Genomic DNA, 14,891 nt, shown 5'->3' with positions numbered 1-14,891 from the left:
GACCCAAACAGTTCACTCCAAGAGCCTCCTCTCCAAAGACGCCTCATTACTCTATATGGCATCTTGTCCTAACGATTTCCACAACAAGACGGCGTACAGAAACATTCAACAGAAAATGATTTAATTGTGACGTGTAAGTGTCATGGAAAATTAGGAATGTTAAATATGGAGCGTGACTTCCTGTTTTGTGAACCTCAAACTGATTGTGACATGGCTGTGGTCAGGGACAATAATGTAGTGTTGCTACAGAAACAACTCGCCTCACTGCAAAAATATGTTTGTGAAGCTCTTTTGGGAAAATTGATAATTTTTTACATAACTCATTTAAAACCTGATTCCATGAAAGGTAATACATTTTAATTTAAGAGAAATAAATTAGATTTCTTTTAACTATTTATTATAAACTAAGATTTACATAATCTAGAATAGTATTTTCAATTCCACTCGTGTTCAGACAAATATTTTGTTTTAGTTCTGCTGTACAACACTGCTTTAACTCACGAACCGTATATCATAAAAGCATGCTAGGCTAATATAAATCTACGCGTATGTCTTGTTAAAGTGCGACATTGGGCTTGTTATGAAAATGACTTCATAAAAAAACTGATGCACATCAAGCTATCATAGCCTCATACCAGGAAAAAATGTTCCTTCGTTGTGTAAAAGGACTTTAGATTACATAAAGAAAAACAACAATTGGTGCAATTTCCAAAAAGAAGGTGCAGTTTTTATGCAGAGGCAGGAAGCAGGCAGTCAGTGAATACCTAAGATCTATGTGTCTATTGCTGGACATATCTCAACACAGCTGTCGGTGACACGAATTCCATACCATCCTGCCCAGAACTGTGTGTCTTTTCCTCCGTGGGTGAAACGAACGTACCTCACTCCTGGTCCATAGTTCTGGAATACATGTATCATCTGAAAAACACATATCAGTTAGTCTAGAATTGTGAGTACCTCCTCTTAACTTCATCACACTAATAAGAGCCTCCTGCTTACCTGATTCCATATCGGGTCGGTCCACTGCTCAAAGTAAACGGCCTCGGGAGCAAATGTCCGGACAACCTTCTTTCTTTGATTCAGCAATTCTACACAGATCTCATATTTACATCCACAATCCCTTCTTGGGGCATACCTAATACAACAGAAGCATGCACACAAAGTTCAGGGGTCTGCAATTAGGTTCAACCATGCAAGGGGGCAAGTTTGTTCAGCAGTGTTCACCAGTGGGCCAAACGACAGCCGCAGTAGAAACACATTCCTGTCGGTGTTTGATATGTTTTGTTTATAGCTTTTAATGATTTTAAAACAATTATAGCATCTTTTGTTAATCCTCGGTTGGCAAAAATGACTGTGTTGTGCTGTGTTGTACTATGAGACTAGGAAGTCAAAATCACATTCTGTCTCAATACACAATACAAATAAGAAAGATGTATGAATTTTCCCAAACATGGCAAACCATTGCCTCCTTTATTTATAGTTAAATGAAGGTTTTGTTGTCGACACAAAAAGATATTATTATTTACTTAATTATTCTTTTTCTCATCGTAAACGTAGTAGCCTCTGTTCCAGCACCATACGCTGTTAAAATAGCCTGCCTCTCCTCATGTCGGGGCTCTATTCGATGTAGCAAGGTCATATTTAATGAGCCTTTACATGAGCCTCTCACTTACAGTGTTACGTGGATGTATGAAAGACATGTAAACGTTTGAATGTCATTTTGCAAAGGGAAGACTTGATGAACTGACTTAACTGACTGTAAAATCTAGATTGTGTTTGTGACCGATTCAATTTGCCATCATCAGGATTTAGAGTTGTGAGAGTTTTTCCATGTGTGTTTTTCTCACCAATCAGATACTTTGATGTTTGGCTGGAAGTGATCCATAAACGATGGGTTGTAACCTTCCACCTTCAAATCAATCAGCTGCGACTTCCTGCACATCCTGCAGACAACAGAGAGGATTTTTAGCTGCAACACAATCGAGTTGTAGCATATTGCAAAATTGCCTTTCCGGACCACTGCCGGTGAGTTCTAACCCGTAAGACGTCACAAAGTTTTTCTGGATGGTCTCATTCGGATGTGGCACCATAACTCCCTCCACTTTCCAGTTATCACCACCATTCTCCAGAATCTGCCAGTTCTTAAATTGATCTATAAAAACAGAGAGGAGGGTTGTTAGATCTATTATTTTGTAGAGCTAATTTGTTAATGAGCAGGAATAGAACGGGCTTAACGCAGACAGACGTATAGTAAAATGAGTCCTGTGGCTTCTTACTTTCTGCTTTTGGATTCTGGAGAAGATTTCTTCTCTTCTTGCACAAGAAGTAAAACAACCTCCAGTCTTTGGGGATTTTGGAAGCATCGCGGAGGCGATTACCCTCTCTTCGACATCTCTCTTTCCACAGAGACTCACTGTCAGCAACTTCTTTCCACTGATGGCACACCAACCGACAAACCTTAACCACCTGATGGGAAGGTAGATTCAGGAAGATCTCCTCCAGGATCTCCAGAGGAGCAGAGAACAGCTGCAAACAATAGACAGGACAAAGATAAGCTCAAACTCTGGATAGTCAGCTTATTTTACAACCACTGAATTTGAACCAATGCCCCTCACTCCATACATTAAATCATCTCATTTCCGAGCCAATATTGTAGCTTATTTGTGTGCCTACATTCTTAAATGATTTCAGTTTAAGAATGTCTTAAATGACAGTGGATCCTGTGCTTCCTCCCCAAAATAGCTGGACAGTTAGGGGGGGAAAAAAGTCCAGGATGCCAGATTTGACAGACTGTGCCAAGTCAGTTCAGTGCTGTACAGGCATTCACTAATGGGCCCTTGTGTGTATGTCTGCAAAACTGAGACTGCATGGTCTGAATTCAAGGCTTTGCCAGTTTGAAATAAAACTCATATTCATAACGCAACACTTAAACACACTGTGTGCTCTGTCAGCAGACACTTGGTGCTGGGGGGGGATCACGTCCACACTTACGTCCTCCTGTGAAAGTGAAAATGACGGTCCTGCAGCTGAAGACACAGAGCTGTGAGTTGCACCCATAGCTTCAGCTTTCCTCTTCATGCCTGGGAAAGACCCAGGCTGCAGGACGTGTTGTTACAATAAACCACGTCTCTATCGAGCTGTCAGCGCTTATGTGTAGTTAATATACCACGTACACAGTCATGGTTATTTATATCTGTGAGCACGCAACACGGAAGTGCGCTTCGAGGCAAAGTCACGTAAAAGCAGCTCCAATGTCTCCTTTAACGCTAAACTTTAAATGACTAACGATAGATATGCAGTCTTCATTTTCGGTCACACTGCGTCTTCTTTAGGCGTACTTTTATTTCCCCGACAAGCATTAGGATACTTCGTTTTTTCGCCCCCCTGGACACTGGAGGAAGGACGTCACACGAAGACGTCGTCGGAAATAGCTGGAAAAATAAGGGACGTATGCGCGCGCACGCCGGCTGGAAACAAGGCTGGAGTCTGCAGAGAACGCGATCTGATTGGTTTAGCCGGTACAATGGGGGCGGGGCTTAACAGAGATTGTGATTTATTTTTTTATTTTTTTGAAAAATGCCACAATTCTTGTTACACAAGAGTATTCAGATGTTATGCAGTGAGAATGTACTAAACGTTAATGTATATTTGCATGGGTAACATATGTACAGTACCAGTCAAAAGTTTGGACACACCTTCTCATTCAACTACTTTGAAGAATGTAAAATATAAAACATATTCTGGTTTGTTGAGCATTTGTTTGTTTACCACATAATTCCATATGTGTTCCTTCATAGTTTGGATGTCTTCAATATTAATCTACAATGTAGAAAAAAATTAAAATAAAGAAAAACCATTGAATGAGAAGGTGTGTCCAAACTTTTGACTGGTACTGTACATTTAAACTTTTAATTTAAAAAAGAAATACATATTCTAATATCTCGTTATAATTATTCTGTCTGTATTTATAAGATTTTTTTTTAGTTATTGTGGATTTTTTTTTCTTCTTACTTACTTATTTAAAATACTTGTTTGTTTTTTCTAATATGTACCTCGTTTGCACTATATCTATGCTGCTGTAATCCTGTAAATTTCCCCGCCGCGGGACTAATAAAGGATTATCTTATCTCAACCCACCAACATATTTTATTTATTCGAACAAATTCTTATTTATTTATTATAAGGCCTATTAATCATTGCGTATTAGTCTTTAAGCATCTACCCTGCATTCAATTACACATATTGGTTTTGTGTGGCAAATAAAAGCTTTACATTCTTCAACATTTATTAATTTCACTAAGTGTTAGTGATTGATGGTGCTGTAGCTTCATTCATAGCTTTTCTCATCATGTATGGGATGAAGCCAGACCAGAACCTTTTGTAACCACAATCATATTCCGACCTTTCTGTATCTACAATATGCTGTAACTTAACTCCATATGGATAAAATAAATTGATGAAATTACTATTTCTGTTCTCGTGCGTTACACACGTGTCGTGCAGTTACGTTAGACACACTCAATGACACAAAAACTGTAAGAGCTGTTGCATCTACAGAGCCTCTTATTAATCAAGGTGGAGCAATAGAACTTTCTGCACAACAAGCGGATATTTAAAATGCTGTAAAAGCATTTATTAAGAGACATATCTACAGCTGAAAGCGGGTCAAATATTGATCCACATTGTTTTTTTAACAATAAGGCACACAGCTGCTGATCATATTTATGTTGGTGAAATCTGTCATGCTCTTACTATAATGGTACGTTTATCCCCATTACTGATTGAGTGTCTCCAGTCTCCAATGTACTTTGTTCCTGATCATTGAAAAATAGTGCTCAAATAAGTAAAAAATATTTTGACTATTAGGTAAACTTTACATACAATTGCATACTGATCTGAGAACAATTGATTAACTTGTGAATAATAAACAGGGAAGAACTAAAAAGAACAATAAATAAAAAAACTCAAATAAGTTCAATAAATAATGTCCTTAACCAATCAGCTCAAGGTAGAGACGGCTTCATGATAAGAAAATGCTCTAAAAGTTCTCTCTGGATGTCACTGTTTGTGACAGGCATGCGTTGTGTGTTCAGGGTGATGTGTGTCTGTAATCAACACAAGCTGCATTAGTCGGTATTGTACTGTTTTGTAAAATGAACACGATGCTCAGCAGTAACATTATGTCAGATTTCTTGCTTTTTAAAACGTACACTACTGTAACGTGAATTAGGCTATTTCACATATGTGGATGTAGAGATATAGAGATTTAACCATATTAAATATACACACGCACACAGGGGAGTTAAAAAAAGAAATCTTAAAGAGTAATCTTATTTAAAGAAAAAAAATGTCTTGATGGAGTCTGCCATCTACTGTTACAATACTGTCATTATGTACACTTTCATCAACGTGACCGTCTCAAGCCTTAAAAACCTTTCAATTCTGATCTTCTGGTCTAACCATATCACTCCGTTATCCTGGATAAAATACTGATAAAAATGATCTGATGAAAAGCTTGTCAAACTCAATTTTCTTTCAAGAGAATCATTATTATGGAGATGTTGTTTTGGGTTTCAGGAAGCATTTGGCCAGTATCTCTTTGCATGATCCACTCATTATTCCTGAAAAGGCAAGGCTGCACTTTTCGTGGGGAGTTAAGCGATCTTTGGTCTTATAGTGGTTTCAGTTAATCCTCTCCTTTCTATTTACGGCACACAAACAAGTGAGGGGAGGGAAGATTCATTAACATTTCACCCAGATCAGGGAAAGGATCATAGGGAGAAGACCTACAGCGTACCAGACATGTTGACTCAATTTAAAATGTCAGTGACGAACTCCCTTTCTAAACTCTATCCAAGCACAACACTTTTCAAAGTGAGATGTTTCACCTTCCCCATTCATCTTATCATTCGAATCAACACATTTCAGTAGTCCTTTTTTCCCCTCATGAAATGGACCAATCAGCAATGCTTCAATTAAATCAAAAATAATCAAAAACAATTCCTCATACAAGCTATACAAAAAGAAATGTGCCAAAAATGGTTGAGCAACATGAGAGAGACTGATTTTAATAATATGGCAAATAAACATAGGTGCATTCATGTATCTAATCATGTAGGCACTGCAGTTTGTGTACAATACAGTACATAGACCTCAATCATAAATTACAAGCCATTTACCAAAATTAAATGGATACCAAGGAGGCTAAAAGACCTGTGACACAGGATGGTAGCCATCGATGTTGGTGTCTCATTAGAATTTCAAGCAGGTCGCAACCCTGTCCATGGAACCTGAATTATGATCAATCCAGTCTGCGATGCTTTCACTCCGCGCTGCATATTTAAATGAATATAAAGACAAAAAGGGTAAATGCACGATTTTTCTGAGGAACAAGGACTTCCATCCGTGTCGTATCTAAAACAGGTTTATCCATCTTCTGTCCACCAGCTGAGGGATGAGTCTTTTTTGGTCAGCGGAGGAGCTCCTATGTGTCTGCGTCGATCCTGTGAGCTGTACGGTGGAAACAATTACAAAGAAGTCAGAAATATAACGCTGCTGGCAGTATAGAGCTCAGTGGATTTTAGGAGACTCTCTGAGCGGAGATATGATATTCTGAGAAATGTTGCATCACACATACATCTACAATGACTTCAAGTCAACTCCCCCTGCTGTTAGTAAGATCTGAAACAGTGGCGAGTTAGACGGTTCAAGATGATCTACCAAATCACTAAAGCCGCACTGAAGTAGCTAAATATTACATTAAGCAGAGACACCCCAGGTGAATAGGGTAAAACGTATTACTAATACATATCATCATGGAACTTCCCCCAGTTGATTTTTTACATTAAGGCAATTCTTTTTTATACCACCAGTTCTCCGACATCTTTGTTTAAATATTCAAATGAAGCATTACCTTAATAAAGTTGCGCTATCTTGCCTAGATTTATCAATCTAAACATTGCATAAAGCCAGGTTCAAAATGATTGTTTCATTTTGTTGACATATTAGAATCAAAGGTTTTTACAGAGGGAATTTTGGATATCTCTTCATATCACTGCACAAATCCCAAAAATGTCAGCCATGAAAAAAAGAAATTTCTATAAATCAGGCTAGGAATGATACCCCTCTGTAAAAAAGTTCATATTATAGACAGAAATGAAACTGGAAAGTTTGTAGTAAGTAAAATATCATAACAAATATAAAAATCTCCACTTGAGTGTCGATTTTTACATCTATTTTATTTTGTATTACAAGTTTTTGATATACGTTAGGCTCCAGTTTCAGGTCCAAGTTCAAACTTGTATTTTAGGTTTCTAGAACATGTTTACATGCTTTCATGTTTCATAAACTCTTTAATTTTCTCAAACTTTCTAAATATATCTGTATCAACCCCTGTCTGAAACACTTAATCTTAGCACACTTCAATGGATGTGCATTTATAGCATTTCCTAAGCAACAACTTTAGGAGAAATCTAAACTCGAATATAGTCAAAAAGTAGTTAATTTTGGACGTATTCTTAACACTTCTCTGAAAGAAGACATTTTAAGGAAGCAAAGTAGCCGTAACTCTGACAGAAAACCCAAATATTTGTGCCTGTGTTGTCTCGTCTTAATGGGCTCATAACTGTGGCACAATCCCAATATGAGGGACTCACTGTGCTGTGTTCTACTTGAGACTTACATTGCTTTGGTATCCTGAGTGCTTCGTTGTCTCCTGACAGGACTTGATGCATGACTCCGCGGAACTGATACAGCACCTTCAGGCTCTTCTCCTCCCCCACACAGGGGTCATAGAAACCAGGGAGTCCTGACTGGAAAGCCAACACAAGGTCACATGACGGCAGCAGCAGCAGACTGAATCATCATACAGTGGGTTGAGGACATCCGTTTGTAACACTGTAATGTCATTTTTAACCAGCATGTGTACTCTATACATACATGTTATATGTACCAGGAAAATACCATGTGCTCTATCAGCGGATACAGTAACATTACAGCTTTAATATACATTTATAGCATCCTATCTATTTATAATATATATTCAATTTATAGTATCGGGTTTGGATAAATTCTTACCTTTGTGGCCTCAGTGAGGATGAGTTTAGAGTCTTTCACCAGACACTGCAGCGGCACAGTCACATCAATGACCTTCGCTTTCTCGTGTTTTCTGCTGTTGTCCGTCACAAACTTGCCGTACCAGGCGTTGAGGATGATGAGACCTGGTTTAATGAAGCGGCATCAAAGATAGTGTAAATGAAATGGAGATGTAATGTATTAATGAGGTTGTTTTTTTTAATGTGTTTTCAAAAGGTTAGTCACCTTCCACAAAAGAAGCATTTCAATCTTGCATGCAAGAAATGTTAACCACGTTTATTAACAGAACTAAAGTCATTTTGGAGACTTGTTTTTTTTTTAGCAAGTATATAGCAAAAAGACAGCGCAATTAATTTTAATTGCGGGCTGCATAAACACTACCATAACTATTTCATAGAGAGCGGTCCTTTGAATAATAACACACACACACCCTGCCATTAACATTACTTTACAAGTGCAAAGTCTAGGGGACCTCCGATGATAGTAAAATTAAAGCAACCTCTACAGTGACAGGTGTCACAAGCCAATTATCACTTGCCAAACTCCCCTAGGTGAAAATTACCGCTGAGGGCTTTTTGTTGGTGTACTTATCAAAGGCAAACCAAAAAATGCCAATTATCACTTATCACAAAAGCGGCACGGTCATTAAAAAAAACCCACTGAACTCAATTTCCTTTTTTTTGTTGCAATTGTTACCCTCTTTTCAAAGCTCGCCACAAAAACAAACCAGATACTATCAGTTTCCACTTAGCAAGTCTCGCCTTTTCCTGGTGCACAGTCCTTTTAGATTTCAGTGAACTGCTCGAGAAGATCACTAAAAGCTTGTATTCTGCTTTAGTTTAGAACTCTATCAGAAAAAAGTCTTGTTTCATACAATGAAAACTGGCATTGCATCACAGAAGTGACACTTTGAAGCTCCTATTATTTAACCAGACATCAAGTTGTTTCACCTAAAACATATCAGAAACTGCTCAAAATGTAAGATAATGAAATAGTTTCACAACCTGCTTAAAAACATTATTCCTGGGATAAGCTCCTCCTTATTACAGATCTTACCCATTCTAGACTCCTCGGTTTCAATAATCCTGCGCACGGACTCCTGCATGAGCAAGACCTTTAGAGGTGAAAAAGGCAAATGGAGGAGAGGAAGGAGGGAGACACAAACAATGAGATTTCAAATCATACGGATAATACTAATGAATTTCACTAAGACGTTGCATTTTTATCTAATCCCATCTCAGCCCCTTCATCTGACTGGTGTGGGACTTGTAGTGTTTCAGGACAAGACCTGCATCTCTTATCTGACGCCTGAACCACCACGTAGGCTTGGTAGCACAGTCACATGTTAGCCTGTAAAATACTCACAGCAGCCTCGGCCTCCTGTTTCTTCCGGGCTATATTTGAGGCCGAGCTCTCCCGCTGCTTCTCCAAGTCTCTGGTGAGTTGAAGGATAAATGGAGAAATGAAATGAGTTCGTAAAATCTGGCCGTAATAATAAGCGCGGTGCTATGTCCAATAACATTTCTTGCATGACACAACTTAAAGTGAAGGGGTTCTTACTCTTCCTTCTGGGCCCGCACGTAGGGCCGAATAATGAGCTGCTGGATGGCGAGGTAGAAAACCAGTGGTCCAACTGTGGCGTAAAATACAGCGCTTGGCAGGAGTTGGTCAGTCAGGTGAATAGGGAAGATATACGTCTGGCTGGCTCTGTTTAGTCTGCAGAAAGAGAGTTGGTTTCACTATTTATATCTGAATGACCACTAACTGGCTGCTAAATTGGTCACTCCATGTAAAATGTGGGGGAATATTTGTCTGAAAATGGTCACATTCACAAATAATACATATTATGTTAGCTACATACAGCTTCATGCATAAAAATGACATTGTAAAAATACGTACAATACTTTAGGTTGGACAGGATAGTGGGAATAGTGTTGGAATTGTTCTTAAGATGGTAAAAAAATTGTGTCAAAAAAATAAGAAGAGACATGCTTTATATGCTTTTTGCTAATTTCCCCGCTGTGGGACAAATAAAGGATTATCTTATCTTATCTTATCTCAAATTCAGCACCAACAAGCCTCTTAATGGGTCCAATCCTTTGTTTACATCCTCAAAGATGCAGCCCGAGCACAAACACAACTTTTAGAAAATTCACTGGACTGGCTGGCATGATGTCACGTAGTGATTCCTATGGGTGCCATGGCAACAGCACTGTGAGGAGAACCCTCTGGAAACCTGCATCAAAATGGAAACTAGAGCAAAGAGGTGCACTCACTTGATCTTGAGGGAGACACCTTGGGGCACTCCCACGCTGACGGTGGCCCCCAGGACACTGTGTCGACTGATCTTCCTCTCGGCACCGTACTCCACCACGGTCCCAAAGAAACCTGATCTGTAACATAAAGACAAAGTCTGATTCTCTCCTTCTGCAGTCAGTTTCCAAGTTTACTTGAATTTGAGATGTCAGTTCTTGCACAAAAAACGACCTACTATGTATATTTAAATGGATAGAAATGTGAGTTACTGTACAAACAGATTGACACTGAAAAAAATCTAATTATGACCTACAACAGGGGTCTTAATATGGATTCATGATCACATTCTCCAAATAATACATATTTCCCTTTGACAACATACTTTACTGAGCCCTTTATCTTCGTCTGGTCATCATCCTGGAACTTGTACTGGTAGCTCATCATCACAAAAGTGTGAGGGATGCCAACCTGCAGGGACAAAAAGTAAAACATGTCGGCACAATCCTTACAGGGAACTGTTTATGGTGTCTTGGCTAACATTGAAGTTAAATATAACTGCTTGGCTGCTCACCTGCATTGCGAAGGTGAAATGGCTGCTCTTGGTGTCCCTGACGATGCTGGTGTTCATGGAGGACTGGATGCCCCAGCGCCACTGTAGATAGCCCATAGTGTTCTTGTCTAGGTGACGGGCCAGCACCGTGGTAACCGCGGGGCGCACGCCTCGGGAGGAAAACTGGAGCCCGCACTGAGCGGTGATGAAGCTGAGGCAAAAAAAAAATCAATGAATAAAATCACTGAATTGTCCATGTTGAAGTAAAAATTTGGTAGTCAATTGTTTTCTCTTGCATTTCATCACATACAATCGTGGCGTCAAGTTCCGGAAAATTTTCATTCCTAAGAGAGGTCCGTGGGTGTCTCCAGCACCGAGCTCTACCTGTGTAAACACACACACACACACACACACAAACACACAATAAATACCCGTTCACATCTTAAAATGTCACTGTATGTTGTTCCACAAAGGCAGACGGGACTGACAGAAAGACAGAAAGTGTGCCATTTAACGTGTACATCACAAAATGACTGTGTGTGTGATGCCCAGTGAGCATGCAGCATACCTCTCCCCACCCCTTGGCTGAGGTGACTCTTCTTAAGGCCAAGTTAATTGTTCCACCTCCGTTTCCATTGTGGGTTGACAGGGAGCCAGACAAAATAGCTGTGTCTTTTGTGGTAAGAGGAGCCTGCAGTGGAACACATAGAACAACAAGTTCTGTGATGAGAATTTGCTAAAATTTTATTGTGGTTACAGCTCGTTCAGTCCAAAAGGTGTCGTAGGAAATGCCAGTTAAAAAGCGAATGTAGAATCAGGAGGAACCCATTACCTCTATGGATTGTGATATGTGCATCTTGTTGATTTCCACATGTGGGACTCCCCCTCCAGCCATATCCTCATAGTCCTCCTCATACTGGTCAAAGAGGTCCGTGGCATCAATACCCACACTAATAGTTCCCTGCAAATAACATGTTCAGGAAAGAAAACTGTGTTAATTAATGATTTGAATAATACACAAAAAATGCCCAATGACTCTTTGAGTAACATTGGGTTCAATGTGAGGCTCGTAACTCCCCCTGGACATACCTTTGGGTTGGTCCTTTGCTGAAGCCTTCTCTCCTCCCGCTCTTTCTGAAGACGCTCATACTCTTCCCGAATCTCTGCGGGAGTTCTTTTTCTCTCCACCACCTGGAGTACAAAGATATGATTAGAGGGCAAACAAACGGATGGATTGGCTGATTCACCGGTTACAGATTGAGTAACAGTACAAAATATTTTGTGTCACATTTTGCACTGTCAAGGATAGCAAAGATGAAGGAAAAACTGAAAGGAACTATTTCACAAAGTATAAATGTGGCGATGTCATATAGGAAAGGATGGTCTTGTAGTAAGAATGCAGGCTTCATGCTACGAGAACGCAAAGCCAAAATCTAAGTATTGCGTTATTCTCAAGTCAATACCCTGAAGGGTGACCAATATTGATAATAAAATGATGCACTTAATTTCTTTAGATGCTCTAGATGTTTCCATTGGCATACTACAGGTGCATTTCCTTACCACAATGGGTAGGCATTTCTAAAAATCATGCGAAATATGAAGTGGAAAACTTGTGTTAAGTAATGCTATCTTATAACCAACATGGTTCAAAGTCGCTTTGACCTAGATGTGTCTAATTCAAAACTACGCCAATTAGTTAAAGTTGCCAGACCTAAACAACTGGTTCAACTGAAGAAGTCATCCATGGGGCCAAACAAACAACCCTGACCGCACTGATGAAGGCAAGATAGCCGAGAACATTGGGTGTGGTGAATAAAGCACGGTGTACTTTAGAGGAGTTGTGCAACGTGAAATTTAAAACTCCACTGAGCCGGTCTCATAAGGCTTCAACCCTCCTGCCTGTATAACACCTCAGAGGTTATTGTATATTGGGCTTTATGGAGTGTCAATCCACACAATGGGTATTGTTTCTGACTGCATGTTGTGGCTTGCTTTGGTATTATTGGCAGATACAGTCGCTAACTTAAAACTTACCTCCCATCCGTCTACATCGAGTCCCCTCTTGCCGTAGATATCATAGATAGCTCGTGCCTGTGGGTCCCGAAGCACTAGAAAGATACAAGATACCCACCAATGATATTAAGCGTGAAAATAACAAAAAGAAGTCAACATCAGTTTCACGTGTAGCTGAAAGGGGAGTCGACTACAGTGCATATAATCAAAGCTTTACCGACCTTCATAAGCTTCATGTACGAGGTTAAAAAGCTGCTCTGCTTGACGCTTTAGATCAGGGTCCCGGTGTTTGTCTGGGTGATACAGCATGCACAACCGCCTGTATGCCGCCTTCAGCTCATCCTGTGTTGCCTGAAGAAAAAACATTAAAATAAAGGATATGTAAAAGAGAAAACTTGTGGGGAACTTGATCAACAGTGTACAAAAAAAAAAAACACACAGCACGATGTTGCTACGGATACAAACTTCCAGGTGAATTTACTGATCATCCAACACGTATTCAATCTGCGTAAAGTTAGATGACAAAACAGTCCGAGCAGAAACTTTCTGCTTAAATTCAGGTAACAACGATATTGTTTGTAGTATAAAAGGTATCGACCCAATCATCATAGTTAGGAGCATGTATACACGTGCACGCAATCTACGCTATTGTGAATACTATTATGGAAATCCCTGACACAGGGGACTGTGAATCATTTAGTGTTTTAATGCATTACATACAATGGAACAGATTTAACATTTTCTACTTTATTCTTGAATGAAATTATTCCATGCAATTCATTCTGCTTTCCCCAAAAACTCACTCTCTTGAAATGAATGAAATATAATAACTTCTACACTGTAGCCCCCCTGCCTGTCTCTGGAACAGCATGTGCCACAAGTTATTTTTGTTTGATTAAAATGCCACTTGCATAAGAACACAATGTCCTCTGCTTTACAAATACAGAAGTCAAGACTGAGAGTGTCTGATCATTGTCTGATTACATTGTAATCTGATCAGCTGTGAATGACACACCGTGGAGTAAAGTTATAGCATTAGCTGCCTGAGTTAGCACTATCCACTCCAATAGATCATTATGAAACTGGATTAAAAAGTCATTTTGTTATCATTAATACCCAGATTACTGCAGCAGCACGTGATTATCAATCTGACTCCATCAACTGTTTGTTTTTTTGTTTGTTTTGTTTTAAAAGTCGCAACCTCACAACCTGTGCTGGTAAAGTTTCCAGCCGAGGAGTCACACCACAGGAATCAATGTCGAGGGTCACAAGCTAGCCACCTAGCTCACGTTACATGTGTGTGTGCGGGTGACCCGTTCAATATCAGCCGCGTGGAGGTTATGGAAGAGCTGCCGCGTGCACCTGCACACACACCTGTTCAGATCACACACTGCACATCGTACCTCTCGTCTGACATTAAGCAGGGAATAGTAATCATCATTCAGGATCTCATCATCGTCCAAGGAAGACGCCATGTTTACAACCGGTCATCTCTTCTTCTTGTCATTTACGTCGCTCAATGACGTCACGGCGCGCTCTCTGTCGCCCCCTTGTGGCGGGGAGGAGTTACAGCACAGCAGCTGCGTTCACGGCTCACTGGCTCCTTCGTGCTTTTTCATTTTTTGAAGTTTAACATTCACTGTTGTTCATCGTTATTGTAGATTTTAGGAGGGATGATGATGATGATAAAGATATGGTGAAAGTGTGAGATCTGTTTCCAGAGTAAAACAAGTAGAGTAGTTATTTTCACAACATTCAGTCAAAGAGGGTTTAATCTTAAATTCATTTTAATCTATTTGTTTTATTTTGTAAATGACAGTGTAGCTAGGGCACTTGTTTTTCAATTTTGAATATAGTGTTAAGATTCCAATTCAATACAATTAATAATGGATATAGGTACATATGCCTTACTCTTAAAGGGTAATATCTGCATCCTATACACCCAGGAACAATTCAGGCAAGGGGTGAGAACATTGCT

The 14,891-nt window shown here is 39.6% G+C and overlaps 2 protein-coding genes across 4 annotated transcripts; both read right to left on the bottom strand.

The window, feature by feature from the left end:
* Positions 1–370: 370 nt before the first annotated feature.
* Positions 371–3,418, bottom strand: LOC129100361 (F-box only protein 6-like). The gene is made up of 6 exons (XM_054609969.1): positions 2,992–3,418; positions 2,277–2,526; positions 2,038–2,152; positions 1,848–1,943; positions 1,000–1,135; positions 371–918 (listed from the first exon to the last, which is right to left on the bottom strand). The coding sequence occupies exons 1-6, from the start codon at positions 3,076–3,078 to the stop codon at positions 772–774; spliced, it is 831 nt and encodes a 276-aa protein (XP_054465944.1). The 5' UTR covers positions 3,079–3,418; the 3' UTR covers positions 371–771.
* Positions 3,419–5,543: 2,125 nt separating this feature from the next.
* On the bottom strand, positions 5,544–14,451 carry dnajc11a (DnaJ (Hsp40) homolog, subfamily C, member 11a). Of its 3 annotated transcripts, none has more exons than XM_054609098.1 (16): positions 14,115–14,292; positions 13,135–13,264; positions 12,935–13,008; positions 11,990–12,091; positions 11,733–11,861; positions 11,469–11,591; positions 11,211–11,284; positions 10,922–11,111; positions 10,733–10,818; positions 10,371–10,487; positions 9,655–9,810; positions 9,460–9,529; positions 9,151–9,208; positions 8,077–8,219; positions 7,682–7,811; positions 5,544–6,510 (listed from the first exon to the last, which is right to left on the bottom strand). In XM_054609098.1, exons 2-16 carry the CDS (start codon positions 13,220–13,222, stop codon positions 6,485–6,487), a joined length of 1,566 nt encoding a protein of 521 aa, XP_054465073.1. In that variant the 5' UTR covers positions 13,223–13,264; positions 14,115–14,292; the 3' UTR covers positions 5,544–6,484. The 3 variants fall into 3 exon arrangements, with proteins under 3 accessions (XP_054465073.1, XP_054465071.1, XP_054465070.1); XM_054609096.1 differs by having other exon boundaries at positions 14,123–14,291; XM_054609095.1 differs by lacking the exon at positions 14,115–14,292 and adding an exon at positions 14,317–14,451 and having other exon boundaries at positions 5,545–6,510.
* Positions 14,452–14,891: the final 440 nt, after the last annotated feature.

Source organism: Anoplopoma fimbria, chromosome 12 (assembly GCF_027596085.1).
Source record: "Anoplopoma fimbria isolate UVic2021 breed Golden Eagle Sablefish chromosome 12, Afim_UVic_2022, whole genome shotgun sequence".
In the NCBI taxonomy this organism is placed as follows: domain Eukaryota; kingdom Metazoa; phylum Chordata; class Actinopteri; order Perciformes; family Anoplopomatidae; genus Anoplopoma; species Anoplopoma fimbria.
This window is presented reverse-complemented; position numbering and strand designations above follow the sequence as displayed.